The sequence below is a fragment of the Brachionichthys hirsutus genome, chromosome 9 (assembly GCF_040956055.1).
Source record: "Brachionichthys hirsutus isolate HB-005 chromosome 9, CSIRO-AGI_Bhir_v1, whole genome shotgun sequence".
Classification (NCBI taxonomy): domain Eukaryota; kingdom Metazoa; phylum Chordata; class Actinopteri; order Lophiiformes; family Brachionichthyidae; genus Brachionichthys; species Brachionichthys hirsutus.
Window position 1 is genome coordinate 12,666,140 of NC_090905.1, and position 27,498 is coordinate 12,693,637.

At 45.7% G+C, this 27,498-nt stretch overlaps 4 protein-coding genes across 4 annotated transcripts in view; all 4 read right to left on the reverse strand.

Annotated features, from left to right (window-relative positions):
• The window catches only part of crocc2 (ciliary rootlet coiled-coil, rootletin family member 2), a 28,541-nt gene extending 24,569 nt beyond the window's left edge, over window positions 1–3,972 (reverse strand). Inside the window, exons 1-3 of the mRNA XM_068743098.1 lie at window positions 3,574–3,972; window positions 1,719–1,869; window positions 1,483–1,598 (exon numbers count right to left, since the gene is read on the reverse strand). Coding sequence (XP_068599199.1) covers window positions 1,483–1,598; window positions 1,719–1,869; window positions 3,574–3,630 — 324 coding nt within the window. The 5' untranslated portion in view covers window positions 3,631–3,972. The remainder of the gene's footprint in view (window positions 1–1,482; window positions 1,599–1,718; window positions 1,870–3,573) is intronic.
• A 150-nt stretch (window positions 3,973–4,122) lies between these two features.
• klhl30 (kelch-like family member 30) lies at window positions 4,123–8,892 on the reverse strand. The gene is made up of 8 exons (XM_068743100.1): window positions 8,790–8,892; window positions 6,984–7,805; window positions 6,698–6,899; window positions 6,129–6,215; window positions 5,871–6,026; window positions 5,504–5,692; window positions 4,747–4,892; window positions 4,123–4,596 (listed from the first exon to the last, which is right to left on the reverse strand). The coding sequence occupies exons 2-8, from the start codon at window positions 7,755–7,757 to the stop codon at window positions 4,348–4,350; spliced, it is 1,803 nt and encodes a 600-aa protein (XP_068599201.1). The 5' UTR covers window positions 7,758–7,805; window positions 8,790–8,892; the 3' UTR covers window positions 4,123–4,347.
• A 390-nt stretch (window positions 8,893–9,282) lies between these two features.
• Window positions 9,283–22,066, reverse strand: espnla (espin like a). Its single transcript, XM_068743099.1, is given in 13 exon segments — window positions 9,283–10,273; window positions 10,878–11,836; window positions 12,931–13,095; window positions 13,161–13,362; window positions 13,422–13,516; window positions 13,600–13,747; window positions 16,020–16,025; window positions 17,918–17,925; window positions 18,562–18,693; window positions 18,811–18,993; window positions 19,087–19,273; window positions 20,784–20,974; window positions 21,773–22,066. Coding segments are annotated over 13 exon segments (3,102 nt in total). The 3' UTR covers window positions 9,283–9,741.
• Window positions 22,067–22,580: 514 nt separating this feature from the next.
• scly (selenocysteine lyase) lies at window positions 22,581–26,726 on the reverse strand. Its single transcript, XM_068743721.1, has 13 exons — window positions 26,628–26,726; window positions 26,019–26,117; window positions 25,777–25,886; window positions 25,547–25,647; window positions 25,288–25,447; window positions 25,032–25,159; window positions 24,654–24,809; window positions 24,459–24,565; window positions 24,336–24,372; window positions 23,423–23,506; window positions 23,203–23,302; window positions 23,054–23,123; window positions 22,581–22,960 (listed from the first exon to the last, which is right to left on the reverse strand). Exons 2-13 carry the CDS (start codon window positions 26,108–26,110, stop codon window positions 22,807–22,809), a joined length of 1,299 nt encoding a protein of 432 aa, XP_068599822.1. The 5' UTR covers window positions 26,111–26,117; window positions 26,628–26,726; the 3' UTR covers window positions 22,581–22,806.
• Between the last annotated feature and the right edge of the window lie 772 nt (window positions 26,727–27,498).

The window sequence follows — 27,498 nt, forward strand, 5'->3', positions numbered from 1 at the left end:
TTGTCTGCAACTGAATCTGATGTTATCATGACATGATTCCACTTCATTTCCTGATAATTGTGTGTCACCATACTCGTTACTATGAAGGTGAATGGATTGTCTGTGCACAGTTTGTCTGATACGGTCAGTCTGGCAGCAAATATTGAGGGAGAACGCTCCTCAAATAGTACCGTATAGGCCTAGATGGTAGCGCACAGCCAATATACCTAGCATGCTACATTAGCTTCACATCAGTGAGAAGACGGGAGCTTTCATCAGAGGAGACAAGTCAAAACAGGAGTCTATTGTCTTATAATGAACCTCTTGACTTGTGCGACGCTGCTGGACAAACATTCAGCCGAGCCAACTCCTGTGATCTTTGCGAAAAATAGTCGGCACTAAACGTGTGTGTATACACACACACACACACACACACACACACACACACGTGTATGTGTTTGTCAAGCTAATGATGTTATATTTATAGCCTCGGTTTAAAATAAGCTCCAACAGCAAGGCAAGCAGTCGGAGTTCATTAGATTCGAGCAATAGAATGAGGGCAGTGTTATCACAAATGGCTGCTTTGTGCACCATGAAAAATGAGCTTTTTCTCCGACAGCCTCCAGGGAGGAGGCCAGTGACCTTCACAATCCCCATCCCCACCCGAAACAGCGGCGGCCGCGTGGAGGGGCAATGAAGGAGACGCCGGTCCTCGTAAGCACAGGGGGGTCCTGAGTCTACTTGAACAAACCACAAGGAAAGCCTTCATGGAGCCCCCACCTCTTTCTTATTTACACTTACAAATACACACACACACGCGCACAATGCATGCTCATAGAGTACTTACTGTAATATCTAAATTGTAATTTCTGCAGCATGTAATTAAAGAAAAATGTATGACATAAAATATGTGCTTGTGCCAAGTCACATTCATTTAACCCCGAGTCTGTACATGTATTTTTCCAGCTCGGTTTTCACTACAGCACATGCAAAGCTGCCTGAACCTTCCCACAGTGTTTGTTTGTTCAACCCCAGAAGGCTTTCCCTGCTGGGAAGAGTGCTGCTGCACTGATGTTTACTGGGACCAGATTCCATTTCAAACGCGTTCAGCTTTTTGCTGTCAATGCTCTAGTGTGGCTGACCTTCTTGATCTCATCGCCAAACAGAACTGCACAGCTTAGGTCCTGTGAGAGGCGCACTAACATCTGACATGACAAACCATGTGAAGGATCGAACTATCCACACAGGTACGGTTTGATGAGGTGCATCATGATTAGACATTAGCTCAAGCCAGGGTTGCCATGACGTGTACTTACCTGGATGTTAGCACCTGTGTCTCTCCCATTTGGTGTTTCTTATAAATGTTGATCATTTGTGACATTGTTGCATTTTTAGATACAGAACAAATATTTCATCTTACAAATAGAATGAAGGCTAAACATGTCTGCAATATTCTGCAGTTGACCCCGACCCGAGACGCATGCTGCCCTGTGTACGTCCTACCCTCTCTGCGAGGCTGGTGTGTTTGACCGGGGGCTGGTCGAGGCCCACCTGGCTGGGAGGCAGCTCCTCCCTCGGGGCCCTGCTCTCTTCCAACGCGCTGACCTGGGAGCTCCCAGCTGAGATAGGAGAACACAGTATGGAAACAGTTGTCAATCTTCCCCGTGTGGTGTAATGACCACTGATATCGCGTAAGGCCGATTTAAATGAATCATTTCAATCAAAGGTCTCTTCCCTACCAGCCGCCTGTTCTGCCAGGTTGCGCGTGATGATCTGTCGGATATGGGTGGAGACGGATGTAGGTGTGACATCGGACTCCTGCCCATCACCTCTGAGTGTCAGAGATCTCTCGCCTGAGCTGACAGAGTGAAGCAGGGACTCCTCCAACTTCTACAATCGTTTAGGTACACAACAGAGACACTAAATGCATTTCCTATAGTACTCTACTCCTGGATCATTTTAACTTGTTCCTAGCTTGAGCATTTCCATTCATCTGCAACTCCAGGAACTCATTGCATTTTCTTTGTATTTTTTTTACTACACTGTATTTTTTTCCAACAATATCTTTATTGTTTTAGACATTATGCATATATATATATACATACATACATGCATTGTTGACTTCACCAAAATAAAGTAAGCAAGGAAAAAAAACTTCTCAGACTAAACAAGCCATTTCTCTACAAATTAAAATCCAAGAAAAACTTCACATTGACGGTATTTCCTTAATTTACACAGTTTTACTTCACATCATTTATGTTTAACATTTATATTCTTTATACCTCATCCTTCCTCCTCTTCCTCTTCCTCCAATAAATCAAAAGGCCTTGAATGACCCTCAAATCATTTTGAGCTTGTCCTGTTTCCCTTTTATATATGTTAATATATGATAATATATATTTTAATCTCTCTAAAAGGAACTGTTGTTATCATCTGTCTTATCCAATGTGTTATTTTTGGTCTGTTAAAGTTTTTCCACCTACCTTTACCCACTGCATGAGGTAAGGGCTCCCGAGGTTCTTTTATGTAGTGCTAAAGACTAATAAAAGTCAACTAATTTACTAATTTAACACCTGTTAATGTACTAATTTAACACCTGTTAATTTCTAGGAGCTTCACTCGCGGTCAAGTCTAGCAAAATCCTCTCTTCCAGTTGTAATGCACAGCGCTTCCTTTAGCTTTTCACAATAAAACAAAAATAAAATCGATCAAAAGTATTTTATTACTTCACTTATTTTTAGCTTTACCCAGGTACTGTGAACAGTTTTTAAGTCTTGCAAAACATAAATGAAACACGATTCTTACATGTAGAAAAAACAAATCAACAGTCAAGTATTAACTGTTTGACTGTGAATTATAGTACAGATTAATTCCCACTGTTAAAAACACGTTTAGGTCTTCCGCCGATGCATTACTTCTATAATCTGAATTTTCAGCCAATACTCCATTGTATTTATTTCAAATCTTTAGATTCTGGTGTCTTTGCAGAGTCTGGTTAATTTTAATAAAAATGGACAACAGATCAATCTATTTATTATTGACAAGTAGTTACAACCAAATGCAAAATTAAAGAAGCTTACATTGAACAATAATTATTTCATTTTAGCGTGGCTGACCTTTGCTCTGGGTTGAGACAGCTTTTTGATTTTCCAGATCCTGCGCCCTGATGGAATTGGGGAGGAGAAAATTCCCACATTTGTAACTTTTGATCTGTTTCATGTATTTTTATGAGAAAATCTACACACATCAACCAAAATAATCTTTTTCAGTCAAATGAAATGCGATGGATCCTGAGCATTTCTTTACTGTTGGTACTTTAAGACCTCAGTACATCCACCACTTCCCCGCAGCTATTCTGTCTAGTTGCAGGTGTTTCTACCGACATGAGCAAATGTCAAAATCACAACAGTCACATAAGTATCTTCACCTGACCGTGAAGGTGCGTTCATGCACCCTAAAAGTCAAGGAAGTAATGGAATGCAACCATCTTTGATTATATTCATTAGCTGATTGCTTTTTTGTGCCATGTGAAAGCGACTCTCCTGAGAAACAAACTTTCTTGAAACAGACAGAAAACACGCGAGTGGGACCAACCTGAATCACGGTCTCCAGCGCAGGTGAGTCTGCGTCCTGCCCCCGTTGAGAACTCATTGCGGGACTGATCCACTTTTACAGTAACGCTAGCTTTCTAATAATTTAATGAATGCTAATACAACTTAAAGAAAAGTCAAATGTCGAGCTAAACAGAACACACAACTTAACCAGTGGCTAAATGAAAAGAATAAGAATGAAATTTAGGAACTGCACGGCACCTTATAAAGAAAAAGCAGAGCTAAATAAATTCCAACAAAATTTTTAAGCAGACAATCTTGGAGAGCGGCTTCACTGTGAGCACCCTGCTGTTGCCAAGGCAACCCAGGATCTTCCGGGTCGTTGGCATAGAGATAGAATGCTGGCTTGCGCGTTTCCATGGCAGCACAGAAAGACGCCGGCCGCCAATGGATTAATGATTGTCAAGGAACTAAATGCAAAATTAAAATTTAACTTCTCTTTGAGCAGGATGACATTTCATAAAACAAACATTTCCCAGATAAACAACAAACAGCAATAAGTACCATAAAAGCATCAGAGAAGCAGCCCAGAAACAGCATGAACAAAGATTTAATGATTCACAAGAACCAGTCAATGACACAGAAAAGACACCAGATCCCAAACACATGATCTAAAGTATAAATAAACACCTGCTGAGTAGTCAGGCAAGGCTCTACAAGTAACCAAGAATACCCGAGGATCGAGTAACACACTATTCTAGGGCCCAGTGTCAACCTGGGTAAACACACCGTTCACATTGTAAGATAGATATATCTGCTATGTTGAATCTACGGGGAACAACTCGGGCCACTGGGACGGATCAAGGAAGATGGTGCAGACGCCACTGTAGAACCAAAGTCTCGGCAGGAAACTCTCCACCTCCCAGGTGTTGGCTGCTCGGTTATAAAGCTCCACTTCCACCCCGTAGTCCCCTTCCATGCCTTTCCAATGGCCTCCGGTGATAAATAACTTGCCATCCAGCGAGACCAGGCCACCGTTCTCATGGAGCATGTGGAGAAGCTGGACCTGGAGAAAGAAAGAAAAAAATCAATATGGAATTCTAAAGGAAATCTAACATAAATATGGTGATTCTTTTCTGCTCTACGGTTAAATGAGCATCAATACTAAGGATTGTACAACTATGTTATGACTGCGTGAAGTGGCATCTAAACCCACCTTCTGCCAAATGTTTGCCTCCGGATCATAAGAGTAGACTTTTTTAGTGTTGTCGGCAACCAAAAAAATTATTCCATCCACGCAGACAGAACAAGGAGAAGACAAATACTTCGGGATAAAGGGTGAACAGATGCTGCTCCAGCTGTCTGCAAAAACACAACACACAAACGCATTTGTAATTTAGAAGACAAAAATTCAGAATTCAAGGTTCATGGCGATCATCACACTTTCTTCTGTATCCTTAATTTCACATGATCGTAGGAGACTCACAACAATTCGGGTGGAATTTTGCTCAATCAGTATTAAATTTCAATAAAGTGCTGCTGTTTCGCTAATTTTATGTTTAGATAAACAGCTTTGCAGGTAGTATGAAGTCATTATTCAGTCCATTTGTATTTCAGTACCTCTAACATTTGGTGAAAATCAGCAAATGTCTATTTCTGATACACAAGAAATTGTATCAGAAATAGACATTTATTATAAACGTAGCTACTATTTAATTCCACCTACGACTCAAACAAAGCCATTTCAAGCAACAAAATAATGTGCTCACAAGAAAGAAAATCTGCATGAATGTTTTTTAGGTTTTGGGCCAAATTATTTTTTTAGCAATTGTTTTTTTGTTTCCAGAAAGCTGGCATTTTATTGTAAATGCTGAGATAACATTACATAAAACCCCCCAAGAACTAAGAGGCTTAATGCCACTTTTCTTTTCTTTTCTCTTATGATTTAAAACTGAAAAACTGGTCATCCTTACCAATCACGGGATTGTAACACTGCATGGTCAAAGCATTGTATTTCACAGCACACGATCCAATCACATAGAGCTTCCCATGACACGCCGTGGCGGTGAAGTTAGTCATGTACTTCAAGGCAGGGCACGTGAAGGCCCAGGTGTCATTATAGGGGTCATAGTGCTCAACTTCAACGTGATCAGCTGTTGTTCCTGAGGAGGGAAAGGTCAGACGTTTAACTAAATCGCTCGTGCAGAAGAAACGCAAACACATTCTGACAAACTATCACAGCAGGGGAAACCGTGAAAGGCGGATGTGCTACTCGAATTGATCGTTTAAGATGAAGCTTTTTCCGTTGCACAGCATGCGGGACTGCGTTTATTTTCTCACCTCCAATGACGTAAATCTCCCCGTTGAGCGTTGCAGAAGTGTGGTTAGTGCGAGGCCGCAGCATGGGCGCCACAGTGACCCACCTCCCCTCTCTTGTTATGTACCTCCAGGTCTCCGTGGTCGACCAGGTGTTGGTATTCGAACCTCGCGAGCCCCCTGTCACACACACACACACGCACACACAGGAAATGGCAGACTTTGCTTTCTTTTTGCTGCTGAAGCTTTTGCGTTCTAAAGTGTTGTCAGCACGTGACTCACCTGTGACGTACACATCATTGTTCAACGACACCATGGAGTAACCCCACTTGTTAGGGTTGGGGAAATTAGGGAGCTCATGCCACTGTTCTGCAGAAGCCAAACACAACTGTGAGTATCTGTGAGACCTCACAATTACGCTATGAAAATGATTCATGTGTAGCAAGGAAACCAGGCAAAGACTTAGAAATATCCACAAGGACTATTTAAGTGAAAGGAAGTCAAAGTTAGGCAGAGAAAGAAAGAAGCAGTTCACTTTTCTGGCACTGCCCGAAACGTTGTGGCTGAAGTTGTCATCACCTCAACTTGAAAGCAGTAAACATTCATAAACATCTCATCAAAAACATGAACATGGGTGCCTTCTTCCAGTGACGACGCTCCAATTTTGTCACATGCAGAATGCATTCCTACGGAGCTGTTTTTCTGTCAGCGCCGGATTTAACGACCAACACCGCGTCCGCCAAAGTGTTTTTGCAAGGAATCAAACAGACATTTCCCGACAAAGTTCTGTCGTAAAAAAAAACTCCCTGAACTTAAACAAAGTTGAATCTTTTTTGAAAAATGGCTTGTACTTGTCTTCGTGTTGTAGAAGGCACAGTTCTTGTGCAGCAGTCTTTGCAGTCTTGGGTCTCTGGCTTCATCTTCATCTGAGTCATCGTCATCATCCGAGTCATCCAGTGAACGGCCTCCCATTACGAACAGAACTTCTTGCAGATTTGGTTGTGGACTTTGAGAGCCGAGTCTGTCCAGATATTCTGGTGCCAACTCCATTTTCTAGAAAAGAAAAAGTCATCATTGTTTTTTTTTTGCATTCAGGTCGAATCAACAAGAGCGAAGAGGAGAAGTGAACTCACTAACCTCTCTGTGAATTTGTTCCACATCTTCTCTGCAGCTGGGAGACGCCTGCACAAGAGTGTCCTTCAGCAGGACGTCAGCCAGGTAGTCCAGGCTGAGTAGAGAGAGACGGGACAAGGCAAGCAGTTCAGGAAGGTGGCAGAGCCGAGAGTCTTTGTGGTGCCCAACCCATTTCAGGATGGCGCCCACACGGGTGCACTCTGACCGGATTTGTAGTCCTTCGTCTGAGAGGCAGGCAACCAATCTGTCCTTTCCCATGAGCAGAAACTCCTCACCTTGTTGCACAGCTTCAAAGTTCTCCAAGAGGAAGCCCGAGGCTTTGGCCATCACCTCAGGGCAGCCATGGATCGCCCCAAACTCCAGGATTCCCAGGCAGTTAGTTGCATCGATCTGGTGCTGGAGATATCGGCTGCACACGGCCCTCACCGTCTGGAACTGCAGCTGGCTGGAGGTGCAGATCAAGCCCTCCACATTGCTTTGGTTGATGGTCAGTTTACCTGTGTAGGTAAAGTCCAGCAAACAGCTGAGTATGTCAGGATCCACATCGTGGAGCTCCACGCGGGCAGCGATGCTCTCCACAAAGTCCCCTGAGAACATGCAGCGGAAGTACGAGCTGCAGAGGGCCAACACTCCGCGGTGACAGGGGAAGTCCCGCCCGCCCGCACTCAGCGTGACGTCCACCAGTTTGGGCTGCGAGCAGAGGGAACGCAAGCCCTCCAGGATGCTCTGAGGATGGGAGGACAGGCAGAAGTCCAGGTCGTCCACGTTGCGCACCATGGTCAAGTTGAGGTCACCCCTTGCTTCAACTAAACGTTTAGCACTTGTCTGAGTGTAGAAAAACAAACATAAATATGCTGAAGAAATCATGACGAGGAAATGTTTGTTTCACAAATGATCCAAGTACATTTTCTTCACAAAGTATAAAGTCACATTTCAATAAAATGTTGAAATAGCACAGAGGAAAAGATGGTCTGAATCAGTTGATTTGTATTTTTAACTGATTCTTGAATCCATAAATGGGGTTTTCAATGTTAAAATTAATTATTTTTGAATCAGAATCAGAATCAGAAGTAGTTTATTGCCATTGTCAATGAGGGTTCACTGACTGGGAATGTTTCTCGGTGAAGTCGTGCTACATGTAACAGTAATGACAAAATACAAAAAACATACAAGTACAGACACATCACAAAACAGTGACTGACTCCATTCTGGATCTGATCCAGATGGAATTCGGGGGTGAGATAGAGACCCCCCCCCCCTACATTACTGTGTAAATTCAATAAACATCAGTCAATAATCAACCGAGATATTGAGGAACAAATTTTGAAGCTCCATTGACTGCAGTGTTACCGATCAAAGTGATCCAGAATCCAGAATCTCTTCTTGATCGTCACCAAAATTCAATAATCTGTTCGTGTTAACATTCCCCTGAAAGAAATTCATTCAGATCCGTCCAGAACGTTTTGAGTTATCTTGCTAGCAGCCTGAGATAATAAATGCATAATACAATGTTTACCATGGTGCAAACCAAAAAAGGGTGAAGCTGAATAAAGATTTACAATTAAAAATGTGATGTCAAATGTTTAAATATTACAAAAATGTTAAATGGGTGATTTTTCTGATAGATAGAAACCCAAATAGACAACGCTGTCCTCTTCTTACATGAACCTTCACTGTGTTATAACACGTACTTTTGGGCTCATGATTAGTGTATCTAATGTTTGACTCTATTCGCCTCCAAAGAAAACAAAGAATTACAATTCCTGCCATCTAAAATTGTCAAATGAAGCAAGTTCACTGCAAACTCACCGCAGAAAAGTAGAGCAATGAAACACTGGAGTCATCCTTCCAGTGAAGAAGCGGTCCACAGCTAAGCAGCTGGGTCAGTCAACATGGAGGCGGCCGCATGGCGAAACGCTTTCGTCAAGTCACTGGGATGTTGCTGCCTGACGCTCGGCTATTTTTAGAGCCGACAGAGAGACTCCATGCCGAAGTCTGACTCCCAACAACATGCCGGCGACCTACAGCTGCTGTTTCAGGCACATGCCTGGCATTTTCTCAGCAGGCACTGGATCATAAATATATAACATGTAAATAACGGTCAATTAGCAATACCTCCACGATGCACAAAGTGACAACAGTGTCGATAAAGGAGACGCAATTTAAAGCAGCTCGAAGAAAACTAGATGTAACATTAGAGTAACTATTTAAAGAGTCGAAAACGTCAGCCTTCCGAGAACGAAGCTGAACAGCTATTTGTGTAGTAGCACCAGAACAGAACGTCACCCTGACAGATCACCGAGATTTATTTGGATTATTAATCATTAACGGCTTTGAAGACAAACATTGTTTCAAAGCAAAGACTCTCAGGAAAACACACCAATGCTCCAGGCACTCTGGGTTTGGTAATAGGGCTGGGTATGATTTGAAATGTTTTGTCATCTTGACATCTCACAGTTTGCGTAGCAGTACCAAGACATCTACTGAAGATCTTAATCTTAATCTATAAACTTGTTTGTTTTTAAGAAAATATTTTAAAAACGCATTCGCAATGTCCAAACTCGAAGGTTTCACAGGTTAACGCAATCAAATGCAATAATAAAATCAACAAAATCCAAATCAGGCAACATTCGATCAATGAAGTATACGTGGTTAAGACTCTGGCCGGCCTTCCTGTCAGCCTTGGGTACCCCACCCAGCCCTAACTTTATCTACGCACAAACAATAGAAAAGAAATATCAAAACGAATGACACAGACACACTACTCAAAATAAAAAATCTCTGCTTCTTTCTCCTTCCAAAAAGCAAAACTACGGTCGATATATTTACAGATTTCTTCGTTGCTAAAACTGGAGATGTCCGTTCCACAGTGGAGCGTCCCCTCATCGGGAGTGGGCGTCTGCACGATGACTTTAGGGACCTGTCTAACTTCTGGGAGGCTGTGTTTCACCACCTCCACGGTGCTTTCGGCTGGACTCGCAGCGTTTCCAAAGAATTTCACTTTAATGTCCTCGAAGCCGTCCTTCCACTCGCGGTTCCCAGCCTCAATGTCTTCAACGACGGCCTTGTGAAAGCTCCTGACCAGCTCCCAGGGGAAGCTCCCCACGTGGTCGAATACCTCGAAGCAAAGCAGGTGCCTCATCTTGCGCTCGTCCACCGGCAGGTCCAGCTCCAGGATGTGGAAGTAGCCCAGCATGAAGAGGTCCAGCGTCAAGCTGTCGTACTCCACCGGCACGCCGTCCAGACGAGGCAGGAACTGCTCTGGGGAGTAGAGCGCTTGTTGCCTGTGGAGTCTGCGGATGACAGCAAATAGTTACGCAGGGAGTGGGCACATGGTCGAAGCCGAAGCTTCACCTTTAAGTACAGAAACTGGCTGGTCAGTGCTCATCTAATGCTGATGGAAAGTCGGGTTAAGTTTCCTGATGATAATCTTTGTGTGTCTCAGTAATCTCAGAAATATAAAAACACTCCGGGAGCAGGTAATCGCTGAGGTGTGCAGAGATCACAGGACCGTCTGGTGGTGCTTGTACTTGCTTTGGCTCTCGTGCACCTGCTCAGATACGGTCTGGCATTCATTTAAAGATGCGTGTCGGTCCATTAAGCAAATCAGGGTGCAGCTTTGACCCATATAAATCCCGCTTACCTTATCTGGGTGGTAAGCAAGATGCTTTCTGGCTAAAACTGTCTGCATCTTGAAAAGTAGGACGTTTTTTTATGCATTCGGTGGTTTAGTGCGTCTTTTCACACAAATGTTTCAGATCTTAAAATGAGAACAAATAATTCTAGCATCAAAGACCTAAAAAGTAAAGTTGTCACACAGTCCAAAAAGCGGACTTCTTCCACATCGAAGCTTCTTCCACACCTGACACCTGCATCGTGCCACTCTAGCGGCTCTACCTGCGTATCTGTCTGGACGGGACGCTGGAGATCATGCTCCTCCAGTTCCCAAGCATCTTGTTGACAGCGCTCCTCTGCTTGAAGAAATGTCCCAGAGAGCTGTTAATCATGCTCGACGGGGCGCTCTCCACGCTCCTCCTGCGCCCCGGCACCGACGTGTCGGCCGTGCCCGAGCTTCCGCCGCTCATCTTCCTCTCTGCGGCATCCCTGCTCTTCAGCGTCACGGTGTAGGCCGACTTCTTCCAGTGGCCTAAGAACAACACGACTATGCGCTCTTTTCTCAGGCTGGTCGTCTCCAGGACATCTGGGACATTTTCATCATAGTCGATGCCGGAGTCGCTGTTCTGGTCGGTTTCAGGGGCTGGACTCAGGACTTTAGGCGGTTCTTCTGACTCTCTGGTCTCAAGCTGTGTGGAAGGACACAACACCACAGCTTCCTCTAGCTCATCTGACAAAGTTTGGCTCTGCGTCTCAAAATTACACTTCAGAGTCCTCACGGACACTCCGAACTGATGGATCTCATCCTCGATCCTCTCCTTGCGTCCCCTGGCGGAGGCGAGCCTGTCTGGCGTCTGAGAGAAAACGGCGATCAGGTCGGTGTTGGGCATCTTGCTGTAGGGCTGGTCCGTCAGGTCGGTCATGAGCAGAGACATGCTCTTCACAATGCCAGAGATGCGGCCGCACCAGACGGGCAGGGGAACCTGACTTGTGAAGTGTCTGAATTGCGTGTTGACGGTGATGTTCACTATGGGGGCTGGAAGGATGTGCCTGAGCTCCTCGGCTAGCCGGGCTAGCTCCAGCTCGTAGCCTTCGCAGTTCTTCTGCATGGAGACGTTGGCGATCTGCTGCTCCAGATAGATGAGGTCATCCTCAGCCAGCAGCTCACCAGAGGGCCCCAGGATGGCATTGTGGGCTTGGGAGTACCTCCAGCTGACTTTGGCATATCTGTTCCCGTTTTCCTGTAAAAGAAGAGGCGGATAAATACATAATATTGACTTTGTTAATGTTTTTCTACTATTTCAAGCTGATTCATGTGAGAGGAAAGGCGTAATGATATAATAAAAGTGGAATCCAAGCCTCAAAAAATATGACTCGCCCAGCAAAGTGTTATGTCTTCATTGATTTGTTACATGCAATTAAAAAGTAAATGCTGATGGCATTTCCAAGCGCTTTTCAGTATTTTAGTGATGCAGATTCAGGGAAGCAACACTGTGGTTCAGGCCATTGCGGTCTAGTTAGGCTCCGTAAATCTGTCCCAGGAAGGGATTTGGGTTGGAGCAACCTCCACAGCATGCAACTGATGATCAGAGGTGAAAACAATCAAAACAGATTCGTTGTGTGTCGATCGGCTGAACAATTAATCGACTAATTCGGGTGGAAAACACGCGGCTGTCCCTGGAAACATTATAAGACCTCAGCGTTGATCAAACAGGAAATCTGGTATCAGTTTCCAGACCTCGTCACAACAAATGTTCATCGGACGCAAATCAGAAATGATTTAACAAGACAGCTCAAATGCTGTTCCTGTTTAATCGCATAGAGCCAACTTATTTACATAGAAAACAAATATCAGTCCAAACAGGAGTAGTATCGCATCTGCTTTTTTTCTCATCGAAAACTAAAGTATAATTTATTTTTGGGAGAAATTTACATCTTTTCATGTAAAAAAAAAGGCCAAATAAACAGACAAACAAGGGTGATCGCGTAGCCCCAGCCCAAGGACATGGTGAAGGTCAACGCCCAAAGACTCCTGGATCAAAGTGAGAGGAAAGGGGGGCCGCAACGCAGCAGAGCTATTTTTATCTGACATCTCCCGACAAAGCGCAAGGCGTGTCAAAGAGTCAACTAAAAATGTGTGCATAATCCGCTGTTATTTGCTGCCCAAGAACTCTCCAGATCTCTGCTGGGCCGATTTAACTCAGACGAAGCCGAGGTTGCTAAAACTGTGACCGTTATTCTGTAGCCAAGCTAAACGGTAATTCACAGCCAGTCTTGCGCTGCCACTGTTATCACAACAGACGCGTGTGTGAATCCATGGACAGTGGAACATCACCTTCCTCCTCTGATCCTCCTCATCCAGCAGCCTGGCCTGCAGCTGTCTCACCATCACTTGTCTCTTCCACTCTGCAATGGGACGGCCTCGCTCGTCATGAGTGGGCACCAGGTAGTCGATGTCTGACAGGTTGGCCTCCTCAGTGGGCAGGACCACCATCTTGCTCTGCACAGAGAGGGAGCCGTTTCAGAGGAGGGCTGCGCCCAGCGAGAGAAGCTTGGTGCTCTTACGGCTTGTCCGCTGAAGGCTCCTGATATCCCCGACTGCCTCAGGGATTTAATGAGCTTCATGTCGCCGAGGAGTTTCCTTTCGGCCAGCAGTTTGGCATCAGGCAACATTTTCTTATCAGCAGAGACGCTTATCTCGCTCCCAGCGGCCTTGGGCTGATTGGAACCTTTAATAACTGAAATATAAATGGTAATTTATTTTTCCAAAGAGCAGTTTGACCAGTTTTGCTGCTTTATTTTGGTACAGGAATCAGGCCTGTCTTACTGCTGACGGCTGCTGTCGCTGCCTGGGCAGTCGTGGATGGAGCAGAGGAGGGCTGCGGGTACCTCGCCTGAGGGGACTCCTCACTCTCTGGCTGCTAAATCGGACAAAATAAGAGGCGTGGCCGAGTTGCTTTGGGTCCGAACGTGGATTATTAATACTGGAAAATATTTTGTTTACCTTCAAACTGTCCATGGGTGTGTCAGCGCTGCGAGTGTCCCTGCATGAGTCACTCAGGCTGCCGTAGTAGTCCTCCCCGCTGCAGCGCAACGGGCAGCGCTTCACCTTCACCTCCTCCTCCACTGGAGCCGTCACCTCGATGGGCTCACTCTGCAAACAACGGGCATGAAGTCGTATGCAGCAGCAAAACAGCATCGATCCGGATGCAACACAGGATATAGCCCGGGAAGTACCAAAATACTTTAGGGTTAAACAGACTTTCAAGCCTAAAAGCAACCAAAACTAAACTAAAAATACGTTTATTCTAATGGACGACTGCCTAAATGGATGATAAAGGATGCACTTTGAGAATTTATAGTCCAATGAGTTACGGTGTAGATAAGAAACAGCATCAACTGACTTCCTCCTCTTTGTTTTCTATGTCTTTCAGCTAAATTTCAATCTGTATTTATAATGATTTTTTGTCTTCTTTGATTTTCCATATGTTTTTTTTATTATATGAACAGCAGAAATGTTTTAAATGAGCGTGTTTGCATTTTGGAAAAAGGGTGCTGCAAATACACGGATGAGGTCAGGACGACTAAGTAGATCAGAGGATCAGAAAGACGCCACAAATTCTGTCAGGTATATCTAGATTTTGTAGTCCTCTCTATTTTAAATTTAAACATCCCACAACTTTACAATGATATGCAAGCGCTCTGAATGTGAAACCGTATAGTAGTCAAAATAATAACCTTAGGAGGGGGATTTGCTATCAAAGACAACATTTCTCACTGGTTCAGGCTAAGAGAACACACTTTATGAGAAACAGAAAAGCAGATTCCGGCAGCATGATTATTCTTGGAGTTGTCTTTCGGACACTATGATGACTGTTTCCCAAACTAATCAGTTCAAGTCAGGTATTTTAGTTTTAGCTTGGAAATAAGGAGGTTGTTTAGCAGAAGGCTATTAAAATGCACATGAGACTGATGAAGCCATTCTTTAATTCCTAAAAAACCCCACGTAGAAACAGGCTAAATGGAATTAGCTGTAAAGTCGAGCATGAAATGAAAATGTGTACACGGTTTGCAGCCCGAGGCCATGCAGTGTGAGAGAACATTACAGACGCATGGGATGGGGAAGCAGGCTTGAATAGCTGGCAGCCTTTCGCACCACCCCATGGAGGATATAGCATGCATGGAAACATTTAGAAGCCCCTTTAATGAACCTGCATTGTCCTAATGCGCTCCATGCAGAATGCATATCAGATTCAGCTCTCCAAGGACATTATTAGGAAGTCAAACATCAAAGGGAGCCCGAATACGCTGCTGCATGCTGTTGTGCTTTGTGTCCAAGAGGTGGTCTTTGCCATTTCCTCTCACAGCGGCACTTTGAAGTGGAACAGCACGAAATATGCTGCGACACCACTTAGGCAGAGGAATAAACTTCCCCGAAGTTGTGCAATCCGTAAATAGATAAACAAGGAGAGGGCTGAGGAAAGGGGAGGACCCCCCCCCCCCCGATTCTTTTGTAACCCTTCTCGTAACAGTTCAATGCCCCAAGAGCCATGATGAACTGCTGTGTGTTATGTGTGTTTAATTAGGCCCAGTGGCCTGAGAGCATTTGGTTTTCATCAGCACCCCATCACAATTGCCACGCAGATATAGATAGCCGAGCCCTGATCTGGCCTGGATCCACTCTCCCGCTATCGGAGCTCGCAGAGTCCCCGATCACAACAGATTAGGAGCCAAGAGTTAAGAAACAGCTACTCAGGCAGGGCCGTCTCGTTGGGGAACACGCAGCACCAGTAATCTGTGGTCCCTGCGGGTGGAGCCGTGAGAGAGTTGAAATATTTAAAAAACATGTCTTGTAATGCTGCCCGCTGAAATCCATCATTACAACAACCTGCTTCCATGTGAAATGTGCACGTTGCTGGTGATAAATTGCGATGTGGAATGTATACAAAGCGGGTGTGCATTATACACAGAACACCTATAGTGTAAATACGCATTCGTGTTTCCTGCTCAGAGGGAAACGCTTCCGAGGCGACTGACTGACATGACTCTGCCGACATCTGCAGCTTCTTTATTTTTATTTTTTTTTGCATCCGCTGCAGAAAAACAAGACTCGTGACAATATCTGTCCACTTCATGCTGGAACATTTCGCAGCTACTGCATCAGAAAACTATGTGTGAGAGATTCAATTGACCCAATCGCAAAAATCAGTGACGGCAGACATATATTAAGGCCGTGAGCCTGGAGTAGTAGTCACGTCTCACCGTAAAAGACCATAACGGATCAGAAAAACAGACACAACATGCCCATTTGAGCCGATTTAAGACTTTTCTGTCATTTAGCAAATCTACTCAGTTTGTCCAGTCAGAATAATAATGCAATAAAGGAAAGAAACGCAGTAAACATGAAGTGTTCCAAACCTTGACCCTGAGCTTCTCTCTTTCTCGCTGCACGACCGTGTGGCTTCCCCTCTATGGTGAAACGCCAGAGGCATCGACTCCTTCAGCCACGTATCCGGAGCGCCCGCTCAGCACTGAGGATGTGGCACTATCACAAGATCACCAACGGTTCGTTTGACACCACCATCCGCGTCCAGTCCTTTAGCCAAGAGCCGTCGGGCAATAAACAATATGCTCTGATCGGAGAGGCGGTTAATAATTAAGGGACAGGATAGGATAGCCGGTAATGTCACTAATGAATAGACAAACCAACGGGCGTGCTGCTGCACGAAGGGCGAAGGGCGGGCAGCTGGGATAGAGACCGGTTCATCAAGCTCTTTTCTTATGAGGATTGAGGTAGAAAATCTGGAAACACGACATGGCAGCTTCAGCTTGAATGTATGAGATCAACAACCACAACAACAGAATTTGAAAAGAAGCTTTAACATCAAATTGGATCTTTAAGGCTGAAACTAATAATCATCACCCTCATCGATAAATCAAGTGATGATTCGTTAATCATAAATGATGTTAATGACATTGTCCCATCATCCACTCCGCAGTTCAATGCATGCGTAAATAAATATTCTTGAATGCTTCAGTCCAAAACTGAATGACATCTGATTTAAAGTAATACAAATACAAATTTAAAGTAAAACAAATATTCATTGCAATACAGTATTTATGAAACTTCAGAATTGACACACCAGGGAAGCTAGAAACAGACAATTGTAACACAATAGTTCCAATTTGGTTTCAATCGCTGGCCAATCAATGAAATAAGGATTGTTAAATGTGGGTGTCGATGGAGCTAGGAAATTTATTCTACACAAAAGCCTGTGCTTTCCAAAAAGAAATAGAATTAGATGACGATATATTTCCTCCTTCCAAGTATTCTAAAAATACTGTTCTCAAAAATAAAATGCTCCCTCAGATCAAAAAGCCACTCAAGTACGTGAAGTAAAACTGTTTATTTGATTGCAGCTGTTCATGAGACGTGAGATGAGGAGGAGCAAGCCTGACCTCGATGCGTGTCTCAAACTCGCACCGCTCTGAGCCCCATCCCATTCAGGTCGCTGCTCGGAAATGAGATTATCTAACCGACACAATAAAACCTGTGATTTGTGAAATAAAATGAAAAAGGACCGCTGCAAATGTAATTAAAGCATGCCCGTCTGTGCTGCAAGAGCAGCTTTCCAATCCCAATCCGATCTCCCAATATCACAAGGGTTTCAATCAATCATGTGCTACTTCAGCTCCTCTATCCGGTAACCCCTTTGTTCCCACCGAGCCTCGGGTTTGCGCGCCAGGAAATGCGATACGTCATTCTGCCTGCGAGCAACAGGTACCCAGAGGTGACAATCATAGCCGCCCAAAGTCTCTGGAAAAATAAACATGACACGCAATCAAACGTGCGTTTCAAAGCCAGTGACATCCTGCTCCCCAAATCCACAGAGGGATCAGGTTTCCGGTTCCGGGCATCAGAGCGGTGAAAACGGTGAAACCCGAGCTTGTGGATCTCGTGACCCGCTCGGGCCCTGGGCTCGCACCCGAGCCTCTGGAGAGGGGTAACTGATAGGCCCTCGGGTGGTGGCGGCTCCGGCAGCGTTGGACGTAGCAGCGGCCCCTGAGCTAATTAGCTCTTTATTGATGAGGATTATTTTTTTTGGGGGGGGGGGGGGCTCAGCAGCCACGCCCCGCTGCCTCCCTATAATCATCCTCTTCACGTCAGTGCTGCTCTTTGCCGCTGTCTCATTCATGGTTCCTATTGGCCGACAGCGTTCCTGACTCTGTGTGGATCGCTGTGCGGTGGGGGCCCTACAGGCGGTGAATGAAGTGTGATGGGGGGGGGGGTAAGATGACAGCTGTGAAGCTTTAAGGTTCACCAGGCTTGCTTACTGACTGGTCCCCACTGGAGCTCACTGCCGACATTATTGACGCTTCTTATTCAGCATTAACTCCGCAAGCTCAAGTTGCAGCGCTGGCATCAACCTTAAGCCTCTAAAGGTAATTATTATGCAGCGATTTAAAAGGAAAGCAAATCAAGACGCAAAGACGGGCGCCCACACTATTAAAGTTGAATGCAGGGCATGTTATTACTCTGCTGACCCCTGAACTTGAACCGGCAGCACAAACAAGGTGTCGGCACTAAAATATGCAACAGCCACATGAAGGGCCGTCGTGGTTTGTGGCACAAAAACAAAAGAGCCAATCTCAGAGAGTTCTCTGAAACTCAAACTGAGAATGAACGATCTCCTCCTGCACATTGATGTCTGATTAAACACTGAAGCCACTGTCCTGCATCCACTTAAACTGAGCGCACAGCAATCAGGCAGAGTGGAGGGGAACGCCGCTGGAAAAGAACGGGCTTGACCCGCGTGAAATACACGTCACAAATGAATTAAACGATTCACTGAGGTTCTGATGTCTTCCAGATGTTTGCTGCTGGCCCCAAACGATAGCTTTGAGTTTCATGCCAACAGATGGGCACAAAATACGCATGCAGGAGGTGAGAGAAAGGAGAGCTCACGTGTTTCTCCACGGCGCGGAGATAACTGGCACAATCGTGGTGGCCGTTGTACTCTGCCAAGTCTGCTGGTGTGAATCCATCGATATCTCGGTCCGTAGGCCTCGTCTGATTGGCCAAAAGGATTTTACAGCACTGAGAAGGGGAAAGGGACAGCATGGTGAAACAGTATGACCAACACATGAGGACTGGTTTATTTCGACAAGGTGCAACAAGAACAAAAACAGAACTGGAGGAAATGCCGCTTCTAACCTCCGTCTCTCCGTTCTCCGCAGCGTCATGGAGCGGGCTCCCCCCCCAATAGTCCCCGACAACGTTGGAGCCCATCTGAAGCAGCTTCTCCAAGATGCAATAATGTCCTCTGCTGGCAGCAAAGTGCAGCGCAGTCGCGCCGTCTCTGTCCCGGCAGGACAGGCTGACGTCAGTGCACCTCACCTGGAAAGGTTCATGAAAAAGGATTCAAGAAGTGGCTCAGACAAAAGAAAAGGTAATCGTGTGTTGGTCGTGTGTTTGTGCGTCGCTACCGACCAGCCACACCACCACGGCCTGATGGCCCATGTGAGCAGCAGCGTGCAGGCAGCTCATGCCGTCGTGGGCCCTCAGGTGGACGTCGGCCCCGCAGTCGTTCACGAGGGACTGGACGACATGGAGGTGCCCTTCCTGACAGGCCAGGTAGAGCGGAGTGGCACCGAGCACCGTCTGGCGGTCCACGCATCTGCTCTCCAACGACAGGGAATGCACGAGGGGACTGATAAGCGTATTCCCGAATGAATCGCACCAATTTGACACAACAATGATTCCTGATGCAAGCGGCCTTTTGGGGCTGCGCACTAACAACACATGAAATGCTCACAAAACGTCCAGCGCGTTTGACTCCAGTGTCGTAAAAGCCGATATCGTACGAATACTCGTTGGGACCTGGACGTTGCAGCGTGTGGAGAAGATTCACGATGCATGATCAGCGCTTATTAATAGAAGCAACGACAGGAGACAACAGAAACAGGTCAGTCCCAGAGCTGCTGCCCAACTCCTCAATGACGGGCGCCGCATCCAGCTGTGAGTGTGGCTGCAGATGGAGTTCACTACCAGGTGGTGGGGGGGGTTGAAAGCCTTGAGTGTGTTTCATGTCAAGTCACAGTCAGTGAAACGGGCGTCATTTATCCTTTGGTTGCCAAAGGTAAGTGGTACAGCATCAACATTACCTAACATTAACACTGTGTGTGTGTGTGTGTGCGTGTGCAGGTGTGTGTGTGTGTGTCGAAACATTAAACAGCCCAGAGAACGATTTAATCTGTTAAATAATCCGTCACTTAAACGGTTTAAGTCTGCTTGTGTCCTTTAACCTTGTGATTCGTAATGCTGCAATAAATGTTGGCCCACTAGTCGGCTAACTTTATTGATCCAAACCTGATTGGTTGTTGATTTGACCAATCATCCCTATCATTTCTGAGCGGTGAATCATCGTGTGAATACATATTTTATTGCTAGCCTTTACGTCTTCACTCTGGACAGTTCTGATAATGATAACTGGGTATATTGTGTTCAAAGCTCTGTAAGAAATGACGGGATAACATGAACGTGTTTTTGTTAGTCTTTGTTAACTTTCTGAACAGTTTAGTCGTACTGCATTACTGCTACGTCTTTCCTCTATAGATGAAACGACTTCAATCATCTCATCTACAGTTGCTCTATCCGCTTCAGCAACACGTGTTGCTGGAATCTATCCCAGCTGAATACAAGTGAGAGGCGGGGTACACCCTGGACATGTCGCCAGCTCATCACAGGGCCACACACTTACAGACAATTTGGAGTGATCAGTCCACCGAAGCTGCATGCTTTTGGAGGTGGAACCCGGAGAACCCAGTAGACACGGGAAGAACATGCAAACTCCGCACAGACAGGAATCAAACCCGGAGCCTTCCTTTTGTGAGGCAACAGCTCTACCCACTGCGCCACCGTGTCGCCCACTATTCTAACCATTTACACATTTCTAAATGTTCATTTGAATGATTCTAAATGTACTTCAATGTAGTTTTCACATGCAACCGGACCCTGCAGCGTTGACACATTGCACCTGACCTGAGATCCGTGGTTGTTTTTGTCTGTCATCTTTAGACTATATCAAATAAAGCAAATGTATCAAGCCAATTTATTATCATCAAAGGTGCCTGATTAAGGATGGAGGTGCTTAATCAGATGCCAAGGGCGGGGGGCAGTGAACTCACCTGGGCGCCAGCTGCATGAGTAGCTTCAAACCGGTGAGGTCTCCACTGGCTGCAGAGTAGTGAGCAGGTACAGCTCCGCCTTTGGTCTCCATCGCAGCCGTTCCTCCCACAGAGAGCAGCCACTTCATGACTTCCACGCGGCTGAACCGGGCCGCAAGGTGAAGCACGGTGGCGCCGGCATCGTCTCTGTTCTGCAACATCCAGAGAGATCAGACAGACGGGACTGGAAGGAGACGACGGGATTCCTCTCCTCTTCTTGTAGAACGAGCGTCGGTTAACACTCATGATCAGCAGAGCAGGTGAACGGGCCTCCAACGCTCTTATGTCCTACGGCGTGTGTGTGTCGGACAGCCGAGGGCTTTCGTTCCAAAGCTATAACATTTTTCTTATTATAAAAAAAAAGAACACAATCTATGTTGTCCCAAACGAAAGGAAGAATGCTTTTCTTCAGAATATTAATATATTTTCCACTGTCTCTATTTTGGGAAACAAAAGATCAAATGAATGACCCCTCTTAAATCCACCGAATACGATTATTGATCCCCCCCCCCCCCACCGTCTACTCGTGTTTTATGGTCTCTGGTATTGTTCAGATATGTGTGGAGGCGGGCCGTAGTTTGGGGACCCCTGCTTTACTGTATCGGGGTGTCTGAAGCTTTGATCATGTTGGATTCCTTCTCATCTGGGTGGGCAGCTACAATGACCTGGGTAGGAGCGCCTCTCAACCATCTGGACATCGTTACACTTCCTACACAACACAAATGAATACCTAATGATTCCACACCATGCGACGTAATGAAAAGCTAATCATCGGACCTTTTTACGACCGCAGTGATGTCACCTCGCTCTGGGATCAGTTAGATGACCATCGGATTTTTAATTTGGTGATAGAAATAATCAGCCGAGCCGGATGTATGGCGTCTCTCCAGGATCTGGGATCTCTTGGGCTCGTCTCTCTCCCTCTCTTTGTGTGCAGCGGATGCCCCTACCTCAATGCTGCAGCCTCCCTGCCCCGCCAGCCACTGCAGCTCCTGGATGTGGCCCGTTGCTGCTGCGTCGTGAGCTGGTGTGGCCCCATTCAAGGCCCTGGCGTCAGCCGGCAGGCCGTGCTCGCTCACCAGGAACCGGAGGCACTCCAGGCGCCCACACCTCGCCGCATGGTGCACCAGGCCAGCACCCTGCGCGTCAGTGATGGTTGCTGCAAGGCGACCGGAAGACGCCTGCTCTCTCAGGGTTGCGAGATCCCCAGCTCGAGCCGCCTGGATGGCCCGATGAAGCACCATCCCAGACCGCTACGAACGGGTTACGGCGTGCGGTCCGGGATCCCTGCAGGTCGCCATCTCTTTCTCTCGCACTCAGCTCTCCCACAATAACTAAAAACTCTTGCACTCCTGAGCCAGGAAAGTGACACCCGAGCAGCAGCCAGCTGGCCAGCGTGGTTTGTTGGGGAGAAAGAAGGGGGGTGAGAACCAGTGAGATAGAAAGGTAATGAAAGACGGGCGGAGGCCTTCCACTCTCCTTTGTGCAGCGGCGACCATGTGCTGGAAAACGCTGCACGGAAACGGGAGAGGTCAGCGCCAAGCCACGGGGAGATCGCAATGAGTGTCATGTTTTACAGTTATTTAAAGAATAACAGCTGAGAAATCTGCAACATGGTCATCTGGAAGCCGTCGCAGCTGATTTGGGGAAAACATTGTGGACGTGTATGTGAGCGTTTGCATTCAGTTCTGGCCCTGCCTCCCATGACGCGATGTAAGCGGCGTACAGTCATCTCTCCATAACACCACTCCTCAGGTTACATCAAGGCCTTTTATTATTCATCTTTAAATATTTCATCAATTTGACACAATCCATTAGAGGCCCAGAGTGTAAAGGTTTCGTGGAGCGCCTGCAGATTGAAACGTGACAGACTCCCTCTGAGTTGAAGGCGATTCCACGCTCAAGAGGACATGAATAACATCCAAGTCTCATTCCCGTTGCTCATCCCACACGACGGTGGCTTTTCATTCTGAGCTCACCACCATCACTTCATTTCCTCCAGCAGTCGCACGCTTTGCCTCAGGTCCTCCACCACTGCGTCCACGTCAGCTTCGGTCGTCCCCCGTCCCACGCTCAGCCTCAGGGCGTTAGCCGCTACCTCCGAGGGCACCCCGCAGCTCAGAAGGACATCAGAGGGCCTTGGTGGATCGACACAAGGCGGTGCAGGGACTTATGTAACCTCCGTCAACGTCTGGACAAAAGCATAACTGCAGGAAGAGGACGCGCTTTACCTGTTTCCATCATGGCAGGCGGCACCAATGCTGGCCTGCAGCCTCTTGCAGGTGGACAACACCCTCCAGCCTAAAGCAGGAGACGGAGGAGAATCTATTACAAACAGGCCTGTACAGGTCGTGGACTGTCCGAGGATGGATTTCATCACCTCGTAATGCCGGGCCCAGGATGGACACGTTGCATGTGTTAGGGAGGATATCAGAGCCCGGGTAGCGGCTGTTGAAGCGGATCTTGTCTTTAAAGGCGGCCTGGAAAGGACAACACGCCCACGGTACAGTACACGTGCACCGGTACACGTTTTCTACTACTGTGTCGCGCCGCCAGTCAAGAGTGCAAGTGTGTTCTTCTCTGATTAGAATCAGGCTCACCTGCAGCCGTTCCTCCAGGTAAAGTTTGATGCCTCGCATGTGATTCTCATAGTGGGAGAGATTCAAGGTCACCAGCTCCGCAGCCTCAACAAAAGAGCAACAATCATCACGTCACTAAAACAAAAGATACGGTAAGAAGATAAGAGAAGATAAGAGGCCACAGGAAAACGAAATTCAGAACCCTCTCAGCTCATTAGTGACCCAGAAAGAAGGAATGAAATTTCAGCCAAGTGTAACTTCATTTTGTTTAATAAAGGCTTTATGAGCTGGAGATCATTCGTAAATATTAAGTATTAAAAAGAGCAAATGTTAAGTATTTCTTTGATAGATTCTTAGATACGCAATCATTAGATTAATGTACTAATCATTCACAGTTATCTTCTCAAATTCAACTCTTTAATTTGCATGGCCGAATATCCACTAGGTGCGTTTACATGGACACATTTAATCGGATTAGTCTGACCCAATCAAGATCAATCCGTTCGAGATTCTATTCCGATCAGGGCGCATGAAAACACCGTCAGCTATACGCGCTTCTGCTATTCTCGGGAGCGAGTTGAAGCAGAGCGAGCAAAAGACAGAACTGGTCAGTATCTGAGACAAACACGTTACCGGAGATATTAAAGGAGGAAAGTAACAAACGGGAAAAACACGGCAAATAACGCGACGTTTCAAGCATTAAAGGGCGGAGCCATGTTTTGTTCACAACGGAAGTCACTACGGCTTCTTCTTCTACTATTTCCGGTATATTTGGTATAAATTGCGATGTCAAAAAAAAAAATTCCAATCGAAAGTGTGATGCATGAGTCCTAATCGGATCAATATTTTTAGGGTCCATGAACACAGTGCATCCGATCACAATGTTGTCCATGTAACCGCAGCCGCTGACACTAACATGGAGCAGGAAACGTACCTTTCCCAGACCTGCAATCATTGGCGTGTTTTCTGTTCTGTAACATCCAGAAAGACACGACAACAGCCATGAGATTAAGTGTGCAGCGCTTGTTATCGACCACGTAATCGGGCATTCTGTTACCCTGGTCTGAACCTTCTCTCCTGCCCCCCTCCCAACAGCATCGGATACAATGGCGTCACCATCCCAGGGCCGTTCACATACAAAGCACCGATCCGTGGGGCGTAGAACTAGGAGTATAAAGAGATAGTGATCCACAGTCCCGCTGTCTTCCCTCTGACTTTAAATAAACGGTATTTGACGCACCAGATTACTGACCTTGTGTCCCACTATGGTGAGATAATCCACTCCCAGTTCACGAGCATCCACTGGAATCTTCCCCAGCGCCTGCGCAGCATCGGTGTGGAGCAGGATGGTGAGACACTTCCTCTGCTTGTTGACAACCGTTATTCTCCGGCAGATCTCCCGGACTGGCTGATGGGAAGACAGCCTTAACGTGCAAAGTGGAGTTTTGTTTTGTTTTGTTTGTTTTTGGTTGCATTTAAGAATGTTATTTTGACGTAAACTGGTAACATTTAGCAGCTGATGTTAAATGTCCGGTAACTGGTTACACGCAGAATCCTAAACTCTTTTTTTTTTTGAGGGCGTCTCATCACTGCTGTGAATAAATGCTCTTAGCTTATGTCTCATTCTCACCATGATGACTCCCGTCTCATTGTTAGCCAGCATGATGGAGATGAGGCAAGTGTTGGGACGCACCGACGCAACGATGTCTTCAACCTCCACTTGTGCAGTCCTCTTAGACACCGGCACAAAAGTCACGTCTGTGACAGCCCAAAAAAATAAAAAATAAAAAAAGCATGTGATGAAACTCCTTCAGGGTTACTTTTAACCAAAATATTGAATTCTCCTGGTATTAACCTCGCCCATAGTGCATCTCATGCACACCCACCTGCCTTGCCCTCCTTCTGCAGGTGCTCAGCTGCCAGTTTGACCGAGTCATGCTCCACATCAGAGGTGACGATGTGAGGAAGGGCGTTTTGCACACCATGATGCTCCCTGCAGCTCCTCCTGAAGTGCTCTATGGCCGTGTGGAGCACCATATTATTAGCCTGAAATGACATTTGTCTGCCGTGAATGAACAGCCACTGCGTGCACGCTATTAAGGTGCCTGCTGACGTAGCTTTATTAAAAACCAGAGCAACGACTACCTCTGTTCCACCTGATGTGAAAATGATGTCTTCAGCTGTCCCTCCGACCATCCTCGCTACCTTCTCCCTGGATTGATTAATCACAGCCTTAGCTTTAGCGCCTGGAAACAAAAAAAAGTGATATTCAAAATGTGCAATATTACCAGGTCAGTAGTGAGTAGGCGCGCACACACACACACACACACACACATCTGACATGGCATTTGAATGCAGGTTTAAGATTTGCTCGCCTGCTATATAACTGCTACTTGGGTTCCCCCAGGCCTCCTGGAGGGCTTCAGAGATGGACTGAATCACTTCCGGCTCCAGTGGCGTCGTGGCGTTGTAGTCCATGTAGATCCTGTGTGAGGAAGCACAAGGGGGTCTTCCTCATCTAAGGGGGTCTTCCTCATCTCACATAAAGCCCAAGCATCACTCACTATTAATGGAACAGGGCAGCACTAACTGGAGCACTTGACACTCCGGTGTTTACCTGTCCAGATTCTTTTCTGACAAGTCTTGAGAGGTATGGCCAGAGAAGGCGTGACCCTTCCTCAAGGTGACGTCATCACCCCGTTCATCCATAATAATCCTAAAAAGGAAGTATATATATTTTTAGTAGCATATCTGTAGATTCATTTTTCTGTCCGGCAGAATCAGAAGTAAAAACTTTACTTACTGCCTTTATTCTAAAATCAATCATTAAAATCCAGCGGCAATATTAACTATAATTTAAAATGTGTCTTTTATTGCATACGTATATACCTTTATTATTATCACAGTGTAGTCAGTCTGTAAACTCTGCATTGCGAGGTAAATGGCTTCAGCGTGGCTAGTTTTATTTAATCAGTCACTGGTTGAAATACAGTATATAACTAATACACAGATATATAACTAATACACAGATATATAACTAATACACAAACAAACACAAGCTGAGCGCAGTGCTTCACATCTAACGCTAGCTGATGCTAGGAAGTGCTGCAGTGCTAACACTATTTATTGCTAACGACACAAATTGTTAATTTGCTTTCAGAAACAGGAACATTAGTCCGATATACTGTCTTTATTTTAACATTGCAGGCTGAGCTTCGTGTCTGACCTTGTGGAATATTGCGGAGATTTTCTGAATGGGTTTTACGAATGTCTGTTTCCCCACTAAAAAGCTAGCTAGCTAGCTAACCTGCGTGTGAGACTGGATAGGGGAGGGGTGGCTCATCACCGGGTTGCCAGATGCTTCATAAAGAAAGCAGAAAACTCCCATTAAAAGATGTCAGACATGCTCAATATAACGTATATAATGGTGTGATTTCATGTTTTTATGTGTGACACCCGCTGCATTGTGTGACCTATTCATATAGCAAACACAAACAGCCCCAATTTGTACATAAAAAACCCCATCGTTTTAAAATATATTGATAATGTTGTTTTACAAATTATTGGGAGCGTTTGCTTGAAAATGCACAAAAGTCGAGAGATATTTGCAACGAGGAGGAATTCTGAAAGATTATGTACACCTGCAGAAAAAGAAAATTTGAAGAAGAAAACATACAAACAATAAATTATAAACAGGTCTGAAAAGCGCGACAAGAACATGGCAACCCGGATTACTGCTGCGAGCGTGTTTTTGGAGGCGCCTCCAAACAGAGTTTCTGCCAAGAAGCACTTTCACAAGAATGAACCTACAAAACACCAATATCCTTACTTTGAGTGCGCAGTTTATCTATACATGCTGCTGTTATCGATTCAAAGAGGAGTCTATTGTGTTTGGATATTTTTCCATGTTTATTTAATATATGACAATGTGTTTAGTGTACACAAACATCTGACGGTAAACTTCAACACTCAGAGACACTGACTGAACTACAGCCCAGACTTTTGTAAATGGGTGCAACTTTATAATACACTGTTCACAGCAATCATGTTTATATACAATGCAAAATAACACGAAAGAGAAAAATGTACCGGTGCGA